Here is a 20,599-nt window from a genome sequence, read left to right as displayed (position 1 = left end):
CGACCAGGCCGGCAGGGAGGTTAGTGAGGGATGACCAAATGACTGAACAGCAGGCTGCATGAGGCGACCAGGCCGGCAGGGGGGCAGTGAGGGGCAACCAAACAACCAAACAGCAGGCTGCATGGGGCAACCAGGCTGGCAGGGGGGACAGTTAGGGGTGACCAGGCTAGCAGGGGGGGGGGCAGTTAGGGGCGACCAGGTTGGCAGGGGGGGAAGTTAGGGGTGACCAGGTTAGCGGAGCTGGGGCACTTAGGGTTGACCAGGCCGGCGGCGGGGGGCAGTTAGGGGTGATCAGGCCAGTAGGCAGAGGCAGTTAGGGCAATCAGGCAGGCAGGCAGGTGAGCAATTAGGAGCCAGCAGTCCCGGATTGTGAGAGGGATGTCTGACTCCCGGTTTAGGCCCGATCCCTGAGATCAGACCTAAACCGGCAGTCGGACATCCTCCAAGAGGTCTCGAATTGGAGAGGGTGCAGGCTGGGCTGAGGGGACCTTCCTCCTCATGCACGAATTTCATACACCATGCCTCTAGTGTAGCAATAAAAGAATAGAACTAGAGTTAACAAAACAAGTGATTCACAAACATAATGTTGCAAGAACTAAATTAGACACCAATGAACATATAGTGTGTGAATCCATTTATATACAGTTCAAAATTGGCAAAACTTATCTGTGCTATTATAATAGTCGTTCGTTTTGGAAGAGGTAATGACTAGGAGAAGGTATGGTGTGGCTCTGGTTTACTCAAATTTTTGTCTGAGTAGTGCTCATTTGTGATAATTCAATGAGCTACAGTATTGAGTTACACTTCAATGGAAAAGTTCTAAAACGTTATGCAACAGAGGAGCAGTCAAAGTTCAGGGATTCATTTTTCCTTCTTAAGGCTGATAAGCACAAAAATGATAAAACAAGTTATGTACTAAGATAGGTTTATGCAGCTGACAGAAATCAATGTTTTTCCAAACTTAAAATAAAAGTTATAGATACTGTGTAATAATACAGTTGAAGTGATTCCAAATATAGTACTGAGTTGGGTAATATTCTCTAGAAATATAAAAAATTTCTAAATTGTTACATTTTCACTTTCACCTTCTTTCTAAATCTCCAAATGTTTTTACAGCCACATTTACTCAGAAGTCTTTAGTAACAAAGTCTTGTGGTTAAAACCAGATTATTGCCTACTCCTCTTCATATCAAATGACTTCATTTCCCAAACTACACATCAACCAAAATGGGGTATCAGAAATACTGAAAAAATCTCCCTAAACCTCAGTGGCATACATTCAGTCTCCATATATAATTACTATTTACTGAGTACCAATTATATGACAGGCACTGTGATAAATGCTTTATATTTGTTATCTTTAAAACACATAACAATTGAGCAAGAGAAGCTACTTACAATCACATTTACAAATAAGCAATCAAACTCAAGAACTAACTTTTCATACAGCTAGTAAAGGACAGAGCAGATATTCAAATCTAGGTCTTGCCTGAATGTGCTATTTCCATTTTCTCTATTATTTCTCAATAACTCTCCTTTAATATATTATTTTCATTTATAATATTTTAAATTGGGCATGTTTGCCAAATATTATACAAACACATATTTTACCACTCAACTCCACTGCATACAGTCCCACTGAAAATAACACAAAGATACGTCCTTCATGTAGAAATCGGAAAGAATACATATAAAGAAAAAACAAGCCTCTTCAAAGGTTCTACGTATATGAAGAACTATGTTTAAAGAAAGTTCTGTCCCACAATTTGAGTCTATTTCTACATTACAGAAAAATGTTCCACATTTATGAAAATTTTCAGGGGCAAACTTCAACTTATTTGGAAAATAGTAATGACATTACCAGAAATGGCATTTTAAACGAGAAGACTGACCAACTAAAAAAGCCTTCTGAAAATTTAACAATTATCTCTTCAGTATTTTTCTTCCTGGTCTAAGGTTTGCTATGATGAGTGTTCCATATGCTAGCAATATAGAAAACTCATCACCATTAAGACGTACCTCTTCTGTGTCTTGTGATTTGGTGGTTTCTTCATTTAAGACATATTGTCCTCTATAAAACTCTCTGATCCTTAGGTTTAATGTTTCAGTTTCCTTTTTCAAGCTCTCATAACTTGGCAGTGGTTTAATGGCTGTATCTGAGGCCCTGAAAGGCAAAGACTCATCCAAGCTGTCCTGAGATTCCCGCAAGGTGAGGGAATGACTGACTGGGTCAGAATTTATGTCATCTTCATCAAGCTCTTCTTCTTTAACCAGAGGGACTGATGAGGGTTTTAGACACACAGAAGCATAATCCTGGCCATACAAAAACCTCAAAGTTTCTTCTGTCTTCCACTCAATCAAAGTCTCCTTCAGAACTTTAAGTAAGTTTGCCTTTGCAACTTCAGGACACACCTGCACTGAACTAGAAGCTGACCTAGAAACTTGGTTTGATTTGACAAATTTCCTCTTAAAATGCTCAGCACTTTTCTTACTTATGCCTACTAAAGTTATTTCTGAACTATTGTATTTCTTTTCAGGAATTTCTGAAGCATCTAATTTTTCTCTCGAATGACTATTTAAAGAAACCTGAGTATTTACCTTCTGTAAAGGAAGTTCACAAGTAGCAGCTTTCTCCTGACTATCTAATCTGCAATTGCCTAACTGCTCAGTAACATTTATTACTGCCTGTTCTTTGTCTTCTTGCTTGAAGTTAGATTTTTGACAAGCTTTCCTTTTCATGATGCTTTTTTTGTGCAGCTGTTGCCTTATACCTGTTGCATTTGGTTTGTTTCTTGGTAGAATGGAGGAAACAAAGTCTTGCTCATTATCACTGCTACTATCACTATGAGTGCTAGAAAAATTAGATTCATACTGCTTCTCAATATGGCCAGGATTGTCAACATCTGATGTTTTAATGGCCTTAGTGCATAACTGTACTTCTTCTCCAGAATGGCCACTGTAGAAGAAAGAAACAAACTAACTGTAACAGAAAAGCAGAATGTCCCATGTATTTACACTTTGTACCTTTCAAGGTAGATATTTTTATTCCCTATGCAAAGCCTTATTTATAGGCTTATATAAACATAAGCCTGTACACATACCATTACACATACACTTCAGAAGAAAGCAATAATTACATAATTTCTTCAGTTCTTATTTATTCGATATAATTATCTTCTTTCCTTGTCCTTTCCCCCTAATTATTTTAAAAATGTTAAAAGAGCCCTGACCAGTGTTGCTCAGTGATTAACACATTGGCCTGAGCACCTAAGGGTCATGGGTTCAATTCCTGATCAAGGGCAGGTACCTGGGTTGCAGGTTCAACCTTGCCTGGTTGGGGCGAGTGCGAAAGGCAACCAATCGAAGTCTCTCTTTCACATCAATGTTTCTTTCTCTCACTCTCTCTCCAACCCCTCCCTCCCTTTCTTCCACTCTCTCAAAAAAATAAATAAATAAATAAATAAATAAGAATAACAGCAATAACAACAACAAAAACAACCTACTGAATTATTATTTTAGCCTGCTCCATTTCTGTTTCATATATCCTTTTTTTAAAAGAGGGTTTCTTTTGAAAACTTCATTACTGGTTTCTCAAACAAGCAAAAAAGCATATATTTTTATATATGTACACACACACACACTTACATATTACAGGGAACTTTGTTTAGACTTTGAAAGATATAAATATAAAAAGAGATATTTAAACATTTTCCAACTCTAGTTGATAGTAATACAGAAAGTTCCAAAGAATGAAAAACACAAGTAAGTCAGTCACAATAAAAAATAAAGTTGGAAAATCAACATTTATCAATGAAAGATATTTATATTTTAAACTCTAGAATTACAACATAACGCTAACAATAAAAAACAAGTTTTCCCTTTGACTATATTTCTTCAATTTTCAGGTTTAAAAAAGATTAAGAATTATGAAAGAGTAAAGGCAAAGAGTAGCTTTGTCTATACAACCTTGAGGTAAAGAAGGATAGGTGAGCAGTTACTCTTATGCAAATGCAACTATAAGAACTTTAAAGATCCAAATGAGGAGGATTCTGGATCAAGAAACATGTACAGGGTAGTGAGTATATGGAAACTCTACTTTCTGTGCAATTTTTCTTTAAACCTAAAACTACTCCTCCAAAAGGCTATTACATTTTTAGAAATGATTTTTAAAAAATGAAGTAAAAAAAATGCAGCAGTTTAATAAAAGCATGTGGGATTGGGGAGTAAAAGAAGAAAAATAGAGTTGAAAGTTAAGGTTGTGAATGGAAATGGAGAAAAGATGGCAAGTTTATTCAGTAGTAGATATAATTTTTTAATTAGAATCTAGCCTATATCATCAGGGACTTGTCTCTTGTAAGTATAATTTAAAAAAAAAATAGAACAATTAAATTTTCATATATTTCAGACTCTCCCCTGGATTTGAAGTTATTATGTTTTTCTGTACTACTTTGAGCTATAAATTAAAGAAATACATTAATAAGTCAGTATCTCTCACTTATGGCTCAAGCCCATGTAACTAAGGTAGTGACTAATAACCAGGAAAATTTATTCTCGGAGATAAAAGGATGTGTTTTGAGAGATGATTAAGGTTGGGAAAGCAACATCATGAGGGGATTTTAGGGGGAAAAAATCACAACTTGGAACCTCTATTAATGCTTTAGACACTCTTTCAAATAATTAAATAACAGATACATTAATGTTTTGAAATTCTATAAAATAAGACCATAAAAACCTTTCAACAAATGTTAATTGGCACAATCTGGTTGACAAAGCAGCATATTATCTCAGATGGAAGCTGTGTTTGAGTCATATTTCAACAGGTTCAATTAGACTTTCTTGGTAGAAAGAGCTGTACAATAAATCATACATAGCAAACACATCATCTTACCATCAGAAAAGAAAAAGCTGTACAAGGCAAATATTTCTTTGTGTGGGCTAGAATGGGCACTTACATAATGCATCAGTACAGGAAGTCCAAGAGTCCATATCACCTGGTTTACTCTTAATGTTTTTATTAACATGAATATATAGAAGGTAAGTGATACTGATTCAACCATACCTTTGTCCCTCCTGTAGCAGCTGAAAATCAGGGGGCCTGTGACAAACACACAGAAACAGAAAATTGAAGGTAACTGATATGTCAAACACATTCAAGTGTTTACTATAATTACATTGGATAGAAAATATAAAGATTTTTTTGAAGAAAAAATTAAGGGATACAGTACTATGAAACTCATCCACAAGAAATCTGGATTAATATCTCTACCCAAAATTTACTAATATTTTAGGACTAAGTTCAAATTCAATGAGCCCAATAAAGGTTTCCCTGTCTAACCTGCTAATGTAAATCACTCTCTCCTCTAAATTGCAAAGTATGTACAATTAATATATATTAATCATGTCCTCTTCTATGATTTAATACTAGAATATTATCTAAATGTCTTACTTTTCATGTTTAATTCTGATTTCTTAAATAAACCACAAGCTCTTTGAGGGCAGGTATTACAGAAGCTCTTGTATTTCCTTTATATGGTTAGTAAAATTTTTTGCCCTAATTTCTGAGAAAGCAGTTATATTATAGTATAAATGTAAACTATGTATACAGATGATTTAATTTAACTCGATGAAAAATTTTGCTATGCAATACCAGCAATCACATTTGGCTGAGCATCATGATATTAAAAATGGGGAGGAAAAAGCTCTTAGCCAGATATACTAGTAAAAAGGAACAAATATAAAAGCAAATAAATCCAAGAGAACAAGAAACCTGTAACATACTTCTAAAATGACTCAAAAAAAGTGCCTTCTGAAGACTACAAAATGGATTAAACGAAAGTAAGTTTACAAAGAACTAAATAAATGAAATGATATTCCATGTTCATCAACAGGAAGACTCAATATTGTCAAGATATCAGTTCATCTCAACTTGATCTATAGATTCAATGCAATCCAACCATAATCCCAGCAAATTATTTTGTTAATGTCAACAAATTTATTCTAATGTTTTTATGTAGAGGCAAATACCCAGATTAGTTAACACAATATTGAAGGAGAAGAACAAAGTTGGAGAACTAACATTATCTGACTTCAAGTCTTACTATAAAGCTATGATACTCAAGATAGTGTGGTTATTGGAGAAAGAACAGACAAATAGGTAAGTAGAATAGAATAGAAAGTTACAGAAATAGGCCCATCCCATATAATAAAAGCCTAATATGCTACGTGTCCAGTTGTCCGGTTGTCCATTTAACCAATCAGAGCGTAATATGCTAATGGTATGTTAAGGCTGCTCAACCACTTGCTATGATGTGCACTGACCACCAGGGAGCAGACAGTCGACCAGTTGACCAGTCACTATGACGTGCACTGATCACCAGGGGGCAGATGATCCAACCGGTAGGTTAGCTTGCTGCTGAGGTCTGGCTGATCAGGACTGAGCAAGACGGGCCAGACACGCCCTGAAGCTCTCCCACAGTCCCTCCCCAGCTTGCCAACCTCCCATGTCCCTCCCCGCCCCCAATCATGCACTGGTGGGGTCTCTCAGCCTGGACCCTCTTGCAATCCGGGACCCCTCGAGGGATGTCAGAGAGCCGGTTTCGGCCTGATCCCACAGGCCAGGCCAAGGGACACCACTGGTGCACGAATTCATGCACCAGGACTCTAGTGTGAATATAATCAATTGATCTCTAACAAAGGAGCAAAAGCAACAAATACAATGGAGAAAAGAAAGTCTTTTCAACAAATGGCACTGAAACAACTGGACATCTATATGTAAAAAAAAAAAATCTGACACCCTTACAAAAATAACCCAAAATGAATCACTGACTTAAATGTAAAATGCGAATGTGTAAAACTACTAGAAGAAAACAAAGCAGAAACCCTAGATGACTTCTTCGATCTGACACCAAAGACATGATCCATGAAAAAAAAAAAGAATTGAAAAACTGGACTTGATTAAAATTAAAAATTTCTGCTCTACAAAAGATACTGTCAAGATAATAAAAGGACAAGCAACAGAGTAGGAGAAAATAATTACAAAAGACATATCTGATAAAAAACTGTTATCCAAAATATGAAAGAACTCTCAAAATATAACAATAAGAAAACAAACAATGCAATCAAAAAATGGACCAAAGAACTTCACAGATACCTCACCAAAGAAGATACATTAAAAAAAAAGAAAAAGAGCCCAGCCATCATGGCTCAGTGGTTGAGCATCAATCTATGAACCAGGAGGTCATGGTTCAATTCCCGGTCAGGGCACATGCCTAAGTTGTGGGCTGGATCCCCAGTGTGGGGCATACAGGAGGCAGCTGATCAATGATTCATCGTTGATGTTTCTATCACTCTCTCCTTCTTTCTTCCTCTCTGAAATCAATAAAAACATATTAAAAACAGAACAAAAAAAAAGAAAAGGAGTCCTGGCTGGTGTGGCTCAGTTGGTTGGAGCGTTATCTGTACACCAAAAGATGGCTGATTTGACCCCCAGTAGGGGGTGTGCAGGAGGCAACTGATGGATGTTTCTCAAATTGATGTTTCTCTCTCTCTCTCAGCCCCCCTTCTTCTCTCTCTCTCTCAAAAAAAAGTAAAAGTAAAACAAATATATACATATGGCAAATAAACATATACAAAGATGCTCTACATCATATCATCAGAAAAATTAAAATTAAAATGAGGCACCACTATATACCTATTAAAATAGCCCACATTCAGAACACTGACAAAATCAAAGGGTCTAAATGTTTGTGTCCCCTCCCCCCCCCAGATACATCCTAATGCCCAGTGTGATGGTATTAAGAAGTGAGGACTTTGGGAGGTGATTAGATCATGTTGGCAAAGCCATCGTATATGGGATTATGAACAACACCAGAAAGATCCCTTCCCATTCCACCATGTGAGGTTATAACTAGAAGTCTGCAACCCCAAAATAGGGTCCTTACCTAATCATCCTGACATCCTGATCTCAGACTTCAAGCCTCTGTATTATAACTATGAGAAAAAATTACTGTTGCTTATATGACACCCAGTCTGCACTATTTTGTTACAGTAGCCTGAAGAAACTAAGACATGCACCAAAGACCTTAACAGAGACCTCACCAAAGAAGATATACATATGCTAAATAAGCATATGAAAAGATGCTCCACCTCATATACCATCAGAGAAATGCAAATTAAAACAAAAATGAAATAACACTCCACACCTATTAGCATAGCCAAAATCCAGAACACATCAAATGCTGAATTGCTGATGGAATGCAAAATAGTCGAGTACTTTGGAAGATAATTCAATGATTTCTTACAATACTGACCATACTCTTACCATACAACCCACAAATTATGTGCCTTGTCATTTATCCAAAGGAGTTGAAAACTTACATCCATATAAAACCTGCACATGGGTATTTATAATAGCTCTACTCATAACTGACAAAACTTGGAAGCAACTAAAATGTCCTTCAATAGATGAATGGATAAATAAACTGTGCTACATCCAGACAATGGAATATTATTCAGCACTAAAAAGAAATGAACCATCAGGCTATGAAAAGACATGGAGGAAACTTAAATGCATATCACTAAGTGAAAGAAGCTAGTATGAAAGGCTATACACTGTTAATAATTCCAACCATATAACATTCTGGAAAAGGTTAAACTATGAAGACAGTAAAAAGATCAGGAATTGTGGGGGTGGGGGTAGGAAGGGGAGAAAAGGACTAGGTGGAGTGCAGAGGATTTTTAGGGCCTGATATTATCAATGGTGGATAGAAGCCATTATACATTTGTCCAAACCCATAGAATGTACAATACCAAGAGTGTACCCTAATGTAAACCATGGACTTTGGGTGATAAGAACATGTTGATGTAGGCTCATCAAATGTAAAAAATGTACCATTTTGAAGGAGGAGGTTGCTAATGGGGGAGGGTATGATTTATATGGGGGCAAGAGGCATATGGGAGATCTCTGTACCTTCTTCTCTATTTTATTGTAAACCTAAAATTGCTCTAAAAAGTTAATTGTTAGGAAAAAAAGGTAAATATAAGGAAGCATTAAAGAGAACCTAAGACACTGAGCATAAATTCCATTTAAAGGGCAAAATAGGGTTGCAATGAAGATCATATTACAAAAACCTTCAATTAAAAAACATCAAGCTAAATGGCTAGATAGAACCAGAAATCATTTGAGTTATGACATTTAAAGACAACCAGAGAAAAATGTCAGTTACAAGTATCTATATATATAAAAGCCTAAGTGACAGAATGACTGAATGACCGGTCGACCGGTCACTATGACGTGCACTGACCTCCAGAGGGCAGACGCTCAATGCAGGAGTTGTCCCCTGGTGGTCAGTGTGCTCCCACAGCCAAGCTCCCCCGGCCAGCCAACCTCCCGCGGTCCCTCCCCAGTCCCTCCCTCCAGCCAACTCCTGCGGTCCCTCCCCTAGGAGGGCCAGCCCCGATCGCCCCAATGGGGACTGGGTGAGACGGCCCTGATTGGCCCAATTGCCAGCTAGGCCAAGGGACCCCACCCATGCATGAATTCGTGCACCAGGCCTCTAGTTTTTCTATATAATTAAAACATCACAGCATCAACCATGTAACTCTTACCTAGATAACCCATTCATCTTTTGTTCAGTTTCAAGCATAGGAGGCACTGCAGGCTCTCTTGGCAATTCTCTTCTTAGTTATGGGAGGCACTGCTAACTGACTAAGGCATTCTTTTGACTATACTCCTTTTCAGTGCCACACACCAGAAGGCATACAAGATGAAACCAGTATTTGGCATCCCTGCTCTAGAGATTGCCCTGCAGTTCAGGAATTCCCCAAGAAAGATAATAAAAACATTTAAAAGGAAAAGGCAAAATAAGGCAATGGCAGTGAGTTGCCTGAGAGTAAAAATTTAATCTATTTTTTTTCTCCTTCCTTAAAGTCCCTCAGCCAAATGAGGAGTATCCTTTCCCAATCATCCAAATTATTCTGTTTACCCTACTTCTTCCCACTCACTAAAACTGTAATCATAGAAGCTACCATGGTTTGGTGTTTCTCAAAGAAAACAAATGACACTGCTTGGATGGTGATTGGCCTTGACTGCTACAGGGATATTTATAACTCCCATGTAGAGGTTTTTTTTTGGCCTAAATAATATGCTAACGTTTATAATTGTGTTTTATTCCCGGTTGACTACGTTCTCCCACTTCCACTTGTAGTTCTCTCACTCTTCTTATCACATTTCCTGGTCCAAGTCTTCATGCCTAAAATTATGAAGGTTCAGTACCATGTAGCTGTCTGGCATTTGGTCCTATCCTGGGGTCTGAGTATCACTGTAAGGAAGAAAGTATGTGCAGATACAGTGATTCTCAATTGGATTCTTACACTAAATGGCTAACCTGCAAATACAGAGTATATTCCATCATTCAACAAATTCCTAATTATGTAAAATTATGAACTATTATATGTATGTACTATGCGGGGTATGGTAATACAAAGAATAGTTTCCTATTCTTAAGGATCTTACAATTTAGTAGAAGGAAAACACATGTTCTAAGAGCTTTACAAATATTAATCCTCGTAAGAATCATATACTTGCTACTATCATCCCATTACAGATACAAAGACTGAGTACCAAAGTCATTTGCTGAAAGTCACACAGCTCATAATTGGTAAAGCCAGGAATCAAACCCCAACAGCACGGCTCATGAGAACTACACTGTTGCATCACATAGTTCAAGAGAGTACTTGATAAGTACCAGGAGAGATGTACGAGCTGCCACAGGAAATCAGAGAATTTTTAAACACTTCATGCTGAGCTAATGAAGAAAAGCTTCAGAGATTCAGCTGGGTCTATAAAGATAGATATAGTTTGTACAGTAAGGCATTTGAAGCTAATCCTATGGATTTTACTTGGATGTTTTACTTCACAGACCTCTCCCTTTTCCTCTTTCCTTTTGTATGTTTTCCTTTTAGCAAATGTATCCTATCTTTTAAACCCTGTTCTTCAATCATACAGCCCTGCCTCCTTTCAATGTAAGCCTTCTTTAAAGAAATCTGCACTCATCATTTTCAATTCCCTATTTCCTATTCAATCATCAACCCTCTGCATCCTGGAATTTGTAGGCTTTACTCTACTGAAATAACTCTCGATAATATAACTAATTACTATAGGACTACTAAATTTAATTGGTATTTTTCAGGATTCTTTTCCTTTTTAAAATAGATGGAAAAGAATCAATATGAAAACAGCATTAAAGAGGAAGAAAATAGGAATAAGTCATAAAGCAAGGCCTTGGTGAGTAACTTAGAGGTAGTACATTAGCAATAAGGAGGCAGAGAAATGAGAGAGCATACAAAGAAAATAATGTTGAAGGAGATTCTGCTGGATGCTCTCAGTTGTTTCAGTTAAGCAGTACGTTAAATTATGCACTATGAGTTGGGGGTTAGGTTCAAAGTTTAAGGAGAGGAAAAAAAGGTTTGAATATATGAGAGTTATTAGCAAGAAACAAAGTTGGGATGATTGTGGTAGAGGGATTGAGCAAAAAACAAAAATTATATCTAATCTAATAATAGACAAATATGCAAATTGACCATACCTCCGACACACCCACAAGCCACGCCCACCAGCCACGCCCACCATCCAATCAGAGCGAGTATGCAAATTAACCCAAACCAAGATGGCTACAGCCACAGAGAGCAAGGTTTCCTAGGTAACAGAGGAGGCCAAGCTTTCCGCCTGCCATTTCCAGGCCTAAGCCTCCACTCAAGCTACAAAGTTTCAATTATAGAAGGTAAACAAATTCAAACAAATGGCGGCAGAATGGAGCTTGAGAGAGCAGGCCAGGGTTGCCGCCGGCAACAGGGGAAGCAAAGCTTTCCACACACCCTGGCCGGGCTCACCTGCTTAAGGCAACAAAGTTTCAATTATAACCCCAACACAATGGCTGCGGCCTCGGAGGGAGCCCCAGACTTGGCTCTGCTCCAGGCTACAAAGTTTCAATTGTAGAAGGAAAATAAATTCCAGATACCAGGGCCTCCACTTGGGTTACCAGGGGGCATGGCCGGCCTGCAAACCACCACAGGCCCCTCGCTCAGGCCGCCCCATACCCCAAGGGAAACCCCACCTGATCTGGGACGCCCTTCAGGGCAAACCAGCTGGCCCCCACCCCTGTACCAGGCCTCTATCCTATCTAATAAAAGAATAATATGCAGATTGATCATCACTGCAACACACAATATAGCTGCCCCCATGTGGTCAAAGATCCTGCCCCCATGTGGACACAAGATGGCCACCACAAGATGGCCAGCAGGAGAGGGCAGTTGGGAGGCACCCGGCCTGCAAGGGAGGGCAGTTGTGAGGGATCAGCCCTGCAAGGGAGGGCAGTTGAGAGGGACCAGGCCTGCAAGAAAGGGCAGTTGGAGGTGATCAACCCTCCAGGAGAGGGCAGTTAGGAGTGACCAGGCCGGCAGAGGAGGGAAGTTGGGGGCAAACAGGCTGGCAGGGGAGCTGTTAGGCATCAATCAGGCTGGCAGCGGAGTGGTTAGGGGGTGATCAGGCTGGCAGGCAGAAGCGGTTAGGGCCAATCAGGAAGGCAGGCAGGCAAGCATTTGGGAGCCAGCAGTCCTGGATTGTGAGAGGGATGTCCGACTGCCCGTTTAGGCCCGATCCCAGTGGGTCTCATATTGGAGAGGGTACAGGCTGGGCTGAGGGAGAACCCCCCTCCGTGCACGAATTTCGTGCACCGGGCCTCTAGTATATATATATATATATATACATATATATATATATATATATATATATATATATATATATATATATATATATATAGAGAGAGAGAGAGAGAGAGAGAGAGAGAGAGAGAGAGAACGAACTCATGGACATAGACAACAGCATGGTGATGGTGGGGGGGAGGTGGAGGTGGAAGCGGGCATAGAGGGGATAAATGGGGTTGTCGGGAGAAGAAACAAAGGGGAAAAAACAACCACAGATGAGCACACAGTTGAGAGGAGACAGAATGAACTGGAAACAGGGCCAAAGAATGGAAAGAGAATAGGCTCTGGGCCAGACAAATCTAGGTTTAAGTCTGAAATCAATATATGAGCTAAGTGTGAGTGACTAAACCTTCAGGGTGAGTCAGTAAACCTTTCTGAGCCTCAGTTCCACTATCAATACGGTGGGTAGCAATATTTCCCCAGGGATGTTGTGAGAACCTAATTAAATAAGACAGCTTGTCTAAAGTGCTAACGGTCTTATTTGAGGATTTTACCCAATAATGTTCAGCAACCTAAACTCAGGGGAAAAAAAAGGATGACATGTGAAGGTGGACACTGTAGAAGGTTTAAGGGAGAAAGAATCTGGGATTACTTGAGAGGACAATACTGTAACTGATAACTGTAGAACTCAAGAAAACAAATTTAACGAGGGTCTGCCAACCTACAAGAACAGAGCTAATGTAGAGGCAGGAGGTCAAAATGAGGTCACAAAGCACACTTAGGAGTGATAGCTGTAGATGAGATAGAGGTTGTGGTCAGAGACGGAAAACTCTTATTTCAAGATCTTGGAGGCAAAATAGCTCCAAAAAATGAGGTTCAAGTATGGCTGAATCATGGGGAAATCAAAATGTAAACTTTGTTCTAAATCATGCATACAATTCAAGATAGTTTTATGAGAAATCTCCAGCTACACAATTTGATATTCTTTGAGAAAAACATTGAGTTAAAAAAAAAAATTCAATCTCTAAAGAAGGCAAGGGGAAAATTAGAATATAGTAAGTGCCTGCTATATGGTAGGTAGATTTTTAAAAATTGTGATAAAATACATAACAAATTTACCCTTTTAACCAGTTTTCATTTTTAAGTGTACAGTTCAGTGGTATTAAGTACAATCATATTGCCCTGCAACTATCACCACCATCCATCTCTAGAACTTTTTCATCTTCCCACACTTTCTGCTACGTGGTTTTAGATATCATTTCATTTAATCCTCTCATAACATAACTTTTTATAGAGGAGGAAATGGAAGCTTTCAGAGGTTAGCTGACTTCCTAAGGTCACTATAGCTAACAAGTAGTAAATCTAGGATCTGAATTTAGGTCTTTCAAAATCTAAGCTTTTTCTACAACATGCTGCCTCCAATCAAAGTCAGAAAATACCCCAAAAGTTGTGAGAATACCATCTTTGCTTAACTCCTGTTGTAAAAACTCAATATAATTTACAAGTGACTATTTTCCAAATTTCCTTTGTTTCATTTTTCTGTCTATTGGTTAAAAAAACAACAACACAACTAGTAAATGTTGTTTCTAGATATTTTGAGTGATGTTAATACTCTCCCTGATTCCCAATCTATAAAACAGAAATAGTACCTAACAAAAAAAATTAAATAAGTTTAAATTTAATGAGTTATTGGACAATAAGTTCAATACAGAGCTTCAGTTCGTTTTTGCTACGAGCTGTTTTAAAAAGGAGGCACCAAGTTAAGTTGCTCTTTCTTTTCTATCCTTTCTTAGATGAACGTTAAAAGTTTTGCCCTTGCCGAAACCGGTTTGGCTCAGTGGATAGAGCGTCGGCCTGCGGACTGAAGGGTCCCGGGTTCGATTCCGGTCAAGGGCATGTACCTGGGTTGCGGGCACATCCCCGGTGGGGGGTGTGCAGGAGGCAGCTGATCGGTGTTTCTAACTCTCTCTCCCTCTCCCTTCCTCTCTGTAAAAAATCAATAAAATATATTTAAAAAAAAAAAAAAAAGTTTTGCCCTAGTCCAAGCATGTCAAACTCGTGGGCCACACGTGGCCCACACAATTAATATTTTTGCAGCACAGCCAATATAATGGTATGTAAGAAACATTTTAATAAAAATTTTGTAACTTAATTTTTACAATATCCTATTATACATAATTATTAATAACGAACTACAACGCTCACTAATGACTGATTACTGTAATAGTGTTGCACTCATTTCCCTTTCTTGCCTTACGCACAGGCCCACCATTTCTCTCCACTAATACTAGCAGCAAATATTTTAGTAGCTGATGGCCACGTCATTAATCTTGTACTGACTTGTTTGGTGTGCGCAACAGGAAATATTTTGCTTTTGGAGAACAAGAAAATAGGTTTGAGTTACGCTTATTAATTTGTGCAGTTATTCAGTGTCTGGTAAATTAATGTTCAAGAAAAAATATTAATTTTTATTAAAATGTTCTATTTTATGTTAACAATTACTCATTTATTTCAGCCCTTTGTATTCAGCATGTCTCTATCGAAATAAACCTACATTTCTTATGAAAATCGAAGCTTTTGTTTTTTTGCGGCCCACATAAACTTAAACCTTGTTTATTTGGCCTGTGTTAGCCTTTGAGTTTGACACACTTGCCCTAGCCAGTTTGGCTCAGTGGATAGAGCACTGGCCCGAGGACTGAAGGATGCCAGATTCGATTTGGTCAAGGGCATGTACCTCGGTTGCAGGCTCGATCCCTGGCCCTGGTTGGGGTGCGTGAGGGAGGCAACTAATTGATGTGTCTTCCTCACATCGATGTTTCTCTCTCTGTCCCCCTCCCTTCCATTCTTTCTAAAAAATAAATGAAAAAGTATCCTTAGGTGAGGATTATAAAATAAAGGAAATTCAAAAGTATTTTGTTTGTTAAAAGTGTCATTTCTCTTCTTTCTAAGTATCTTCTATTCCCTTTAAAGTTTTTGTTGCCCTGGAGATTATTCTCAACTGAGATAAGCTCAATTCAAAAAACAAAAATAAGTAATCATGTTAGTTAAGGGTATTATTTAATACGCTTCAAGCTTGTTCTTCATAAATGTTTTCATATTATTTTACTAAAGTATAAATTAGATGATTAATTGTATAAATTAGATGATTAACTGTAACTTTAGTGAGGTAAATCTAAAACTAGAAATAACATACTAAAAAATCTTTTGTATGTATGTTTTTATGTACATCTGTTTATCACTTAGAATATGTATACTATATGTATACTAGAGGCCTGATGCACGAAAATTCGTGCAAGAGTGGGCCTTCCTTCCCCCGGCTTCCCCCTGGCACCTGGGACCCGGGCTTTGTTCCAGCCACCGGCAGGCACCTAGGACCTGGGCGGCTTCCCTCCAGCCACCGGTAAGCGCCTGGATCCCGCACTCCGGCCGTGGCTTCGTCTGTAATGATGTCCAGAAGGACTTTCAGTCTAATTAGCATATTAGCCTTTTATTATTATAGATAAACCAACAGAAGCAATAGGCTACAATTGCTCCTTGTAGTGGGAATTTTTCAAATATAATTTAAGACATGTTAAACTTTGTTTCAGAAAGTTTTTATTCTGTATATCAAGCAACAGAGTTGGCTGTTCAGGAAGAGGTTATAAAAGTTGTTCTGCAGAGGTTTTTGGCTTCCGCACATCTGAGATTACACTATGTTTATTGCCAAGAAGTATGTGTGAAAATCCCCTAACCTGAGCCACATGATGGCGCTTTTAGCTCTGTCAGCATTAACCATTCTTTTCACGCCAATTTGATCTTGTAAATCACAATCTGATTCTGAACATATGTCCTTCTTAGTTTTAACTCCTGATTTTTTTCTGTTACAATTCAAGAAAGTTCCCTCTTTCAAAAATTTGTCAGAGCCTACAGTCAACCAAACAGAATTTATAAATGCAACTATGCAACTACCTAAATGAATACACTGTCTCAGAGCAACAAAACTGTATGTGGTCTGTTTCTGGCCACCAAGTGGGTAAAAAGTCTCTAACTCACAACATGAGAAGCATCATACTGCATCAGGACCGTTTTTGTCTCTGACGGGGCATCAGGAGACATTTTGTGAGAAGCACTACTGTTCTCCATGACATTAATATACTCCACATATTTTTTCATACCCGAATAATAAAAATGAAGGCGAAGGCTTAGAAAACCTCTAAGGCCCTTTATGACTCCAAAGCCTTGATAGAAGTATGGAACTAGAATTCATAAATTTGTCTAAATGTTTCTTGATCTATTTATACATTTTTTATTGTGATAGTGAGATTATGATATAAAACTATCAGAAATTTTGAGACACTATAGGTTTTAGTATTTTAGAATCTGGTGAATAAGTATATATTTGCTTTCACAGTAATCTAAGAAAGACCAAACTCTGTCAAATTCAGTATTCTATTTCCAAATGGTGTGTAATATCACGGTGTTCCTGCAGATGTCAACTTCAAGTTGTTCTGGACATAGAATAAAGCATTCCTGGTTCCTCATAATTTAAAAACTTTGATCCAACCTTTATCAGTCTTCATCTTCACAAACTGAATTAACTTTTATTCTAAATTCTTAAATAAGAGAGACTTCCCTACAAGGACAAGATAGTGTAAGTTTCCCTAGTCTTATGCTAATCATTTAAATTTTTATTATTTTTATGAAGAAGACATTTCCTTACTAGAAGACTTTCACTATAGCAGCAGACTAACGGAGAACTGTAACACATCAGAACTAAAGGGAACTAAGACCGCAAATGCAACTTTCTACTTTATAAATGAGGAAACTGAGGCTTAGTGTTGATAACAGACTTTGCTATAGTATAAGAAGAAACCCTAAGCTAGATCCAGCAAAGCAGTGCTCTTAAAACTGCAGATCAGGACCAACCAATTCAGTGCTACCAGCATTTTTAAAAAGCAACAGAGTACAAAATATCAGAGGCTTTTCATGTAGTGAAGGTAAGTACTGTTTTCATAAAACTTTTGTTTCAGTTATATGTATGTGATGAATCATAATGTAAAATGCATTTATTATAGTAGTCAAAAATTTTGGAAGTCATTGCAATAAAATATTAATTCTTTGAGTGGATTTTAAAATTTATTCTTATTTAAAAAATTATTATTATTAAATAAGTATTCAATAATTAATAAAGTAATATTAGTAATAAGATAACTATCATTAAAATGACTGTGATGTGATTTATTATTTATTATGATGATTCACTTTTAAGCTAATAAAAATCTCTGCATTAAATACTAAATGCCACCATTTAAAAGAAGCATTTTTCCTGCTTTAAAAGAAAATAGGTTCTGAATATTATAACCTTGTATCAATTTGAATAGACTTTCTTTAAAATATCACATTCCTGTTGAGCTTATTATATGTGCAATAGCTAGACAAACTCTTAAAATATTGAATTCTAGAATTCTGATCATTAGCACATAAAAATATCATTCTCTGTGAAAACACAGTGACCTCTAGTGGACTCATTAAATAAACTGACATAATCCTTGCCCATAAGAATTTAGAAATCAAGGTAACACTGACGCTTCTAGGTATAAAATACACTGATATGGTTATATACTAAAAAGCATTATACATAAATAAGGGCTATAGTTGCACTATGTACAATGTGACAGTGTATATTGGTTACTTACAATGTGACAGTATAGATAGGTTACTTACAATCAAGTGGAATATGATGAAAGAATCCTGGCCTTGTTCAGAATTTATCAATAGCTTAAGAAATAAATAGTCTTTCTGAGCTTATTTGATAGCGGTTGGATTAAATTACCTCTAGGATCCTTTCGGCTCTTTAATTATGATCCTTTCTTTAATTTATTTTGTACACCAATGCCAGATTAAATTCGGTTCAAAAACATTTGATGGTTCCCCAGGACTTGAGGACATACCAAATTTAGCTTGGCCCCTTGTTATCTATCATTATCTTCTATTTTTTCCCAAAACATAACCTTTTTTTTTCAAGTGAGCTAATGTCCTCACTATCTACTTCCAACATCCCAACCCACTCCTGCAAGTTTATTTTCTCATATCTGCTTAGAGTTTCTTATTGTGCAATGTTTTATTCTCACTACTTACATAATAGGTCGCCATTAGAATAAGTACAAATTTGTTTCACTCATGGGTATTTATTTGGTCATTCCAATGAGATTTAAATTTACAGGTTGGACTTTATACCTGTGTGTAATCTGCCATGTACTAAGCACATACTACACATTTTTAATGTAAACTCAATTGATGCTTAGATTAGGGAAACCAAGGCCATTTTCATGTTTCTATTTAATTTTTAAAATTTTTATTATTTTTTAAAATATATTTTTATTGATTTCAGAGAGGAAGGTAGAAGGGAGAGAGAGATAGAAACATCAATGATCAGAGAGAATTATTGATCGGCTGACTCCTGCACCCCCTATTGGGGATTGAACCCGAAACCTGGGCATGTGCCCTTGACCAGAATCGAACCCGGGACCCTTCAGTATGCAGGCCGAGGCTCTATCCACTGAGCCAAACCCGCTAGGGCCACCTTTCTTTTTTAGTGAGGTAGGGATGTATATATAGGTAAGGTAGACTTTCAAGAACCACAAATAAAAAGTGAAAGGGTTTCATATTTCAGAAAAAGTGGGCATTCTCTGAACATAGGATGGTAAGATTTTAGAAAAAGATTAGAGGGAAGAACTGTTTTAAATTAGCTAAAGGAAGTAACTATGACTATATCTGAAGAAAACAGATGACAGAAAAGGTGGTTTGGTAAATAGTTTTGAAGCAGATATGATGATTGGCTAAATGAAAGGGCTAAATTTAAGTAGAGAGATATCTTTGGATGTAGGGGTAAAGACAATGTAAGGAAACAGTGGTTTTAACAGTGGGGAATGGAATATATTGCTGATGTAGGGCTGAGGAAGGTGATGGACAGCTCTGGTGATAGAAATACTAAGAAAGGAGATAAAGAGTAATAGTTTAAAAGGTGCTCTCAGCTTCCCAGTCAACTTGGACAATGCTACAATCTTTTATCCTCCAAACAAGAAAGTCAGATAGGCTGGTGGAGAAATGATGAACAGTTTAGTCTTCCTGGTGTTTAATTCAATTAACAAAGGCCACAGGGTAATATATTTTACATATTCTAAACCACACGGGATGGGTCATCAGGCAAAGATATCTGCCAACAAAGATACTGTCATCAGTACAATTAGGGCTGAACCTGCAGTAGCATCGTATTACACCGTTCATCAGATAAGACCAAGGGTTTTGTTTTGTTCTTTTTAGGTAAATATCTTTCATCAACTCGCATCTCAGTACATTTATGTCATTCACATTATTTAGAAGAGATCCTAACTATTTTACCACAAATAACAATGCCTAGTGTTGTTATAATATTCGCTATCAAACATGAATTACTTAGTATATTATCTCATTAAACCTGTGTTTGAAATTTCTAGACAATATAGTTTAATTATATAACAATAATTTTTGTTACTGTTTTTATATTATTATGCCATTTGTCCCCACAATAATAAATTTTCTCTCAAATTCAGCAACTACTAAAATGTTGTAAATGCTTAAACATTTCCCAAGGGGCAAAATCCCAGGAATGTCCATAAACTTTTTTGCTAAAAATGACTCTCAATTGGTGTTCCTTAAATTTATAAAATATTATACTGATGTTTAATAAAGATTGACCAAATAAATAACCTGAACTTTTAAATCTTAGAACATAGTTTCCTAACAACAAACTGAGTTGAGTTAGATACCAAGATCCAGTACCTTCTGAAAAAATTTAACATTCTTACTCCAGGACTACTATATTAATAGAAATATTTAAATAAATAACTGGCTGAGAGCACCTTTCTATTCACTAGAT

At 37.3% G+C, this 20,599-nt stretch overlaps 1 protein-coding gene across 6 annotated transcripts in view; it reads right to left on the bottom strand.

Moving 5' to 3' along the window:
- The window catches only part of RPAP2 (RNA polymerase II associated protein 2), a 111,072-nt gene that overhangs the window by 77,206 nt on the left and 13,267 nt on the right, over nucleotides 1-20,599 (bottom strand). For 5 of the 6 annotated variants that reach the window (XR_008557067.1, XM_008154722.3, XM_054721362.1 and 2 more), the window contains 2 exons: nucleotides 5,060-5,095; nucleotides 2,020-2,956 (listed from right to left, as the gene is read on the bottom strand). Coding sequence is in view for 5 of the 6 variants with exons in the window: in XM_008154722.3 (XP_008152944.2) it covers nucleotides 2,020-2,956; nucleotides 5,060-5,095 (973 nt within the window). In the remaining variant the exon portion in view is untranslated. The remainder of the gene's footprint in view (nucleotides 1-2,019; nucleotides 2,957-5,059; nucleotides 5,096-20,599) is intronic. The other variant, XM_028129950.2, reaches the window with a different exon arrangement.

The sequence above is a fragment of the Eptesicus fuscus genome, chromosome 9 (assembly GCF_027574615.1).
Source record: "Eptesicus fuscus isolate TK198812 chromosome 9, DD_ASM_mEF_20220401, whole genome shotgun sequence".
Classification (NCBI taxonomy): domain Eukaryota; kingdom Metazoa; phylum Chordata; class Mammalia; order Chiroptera; family Vespertilionidae; genus Eptesicus; species Eptesicus fuscus.
Note: the sequence above shows the minus strand (reverse complement) of the source record. Positions and strands in the feature narration are given on the sequence as shown.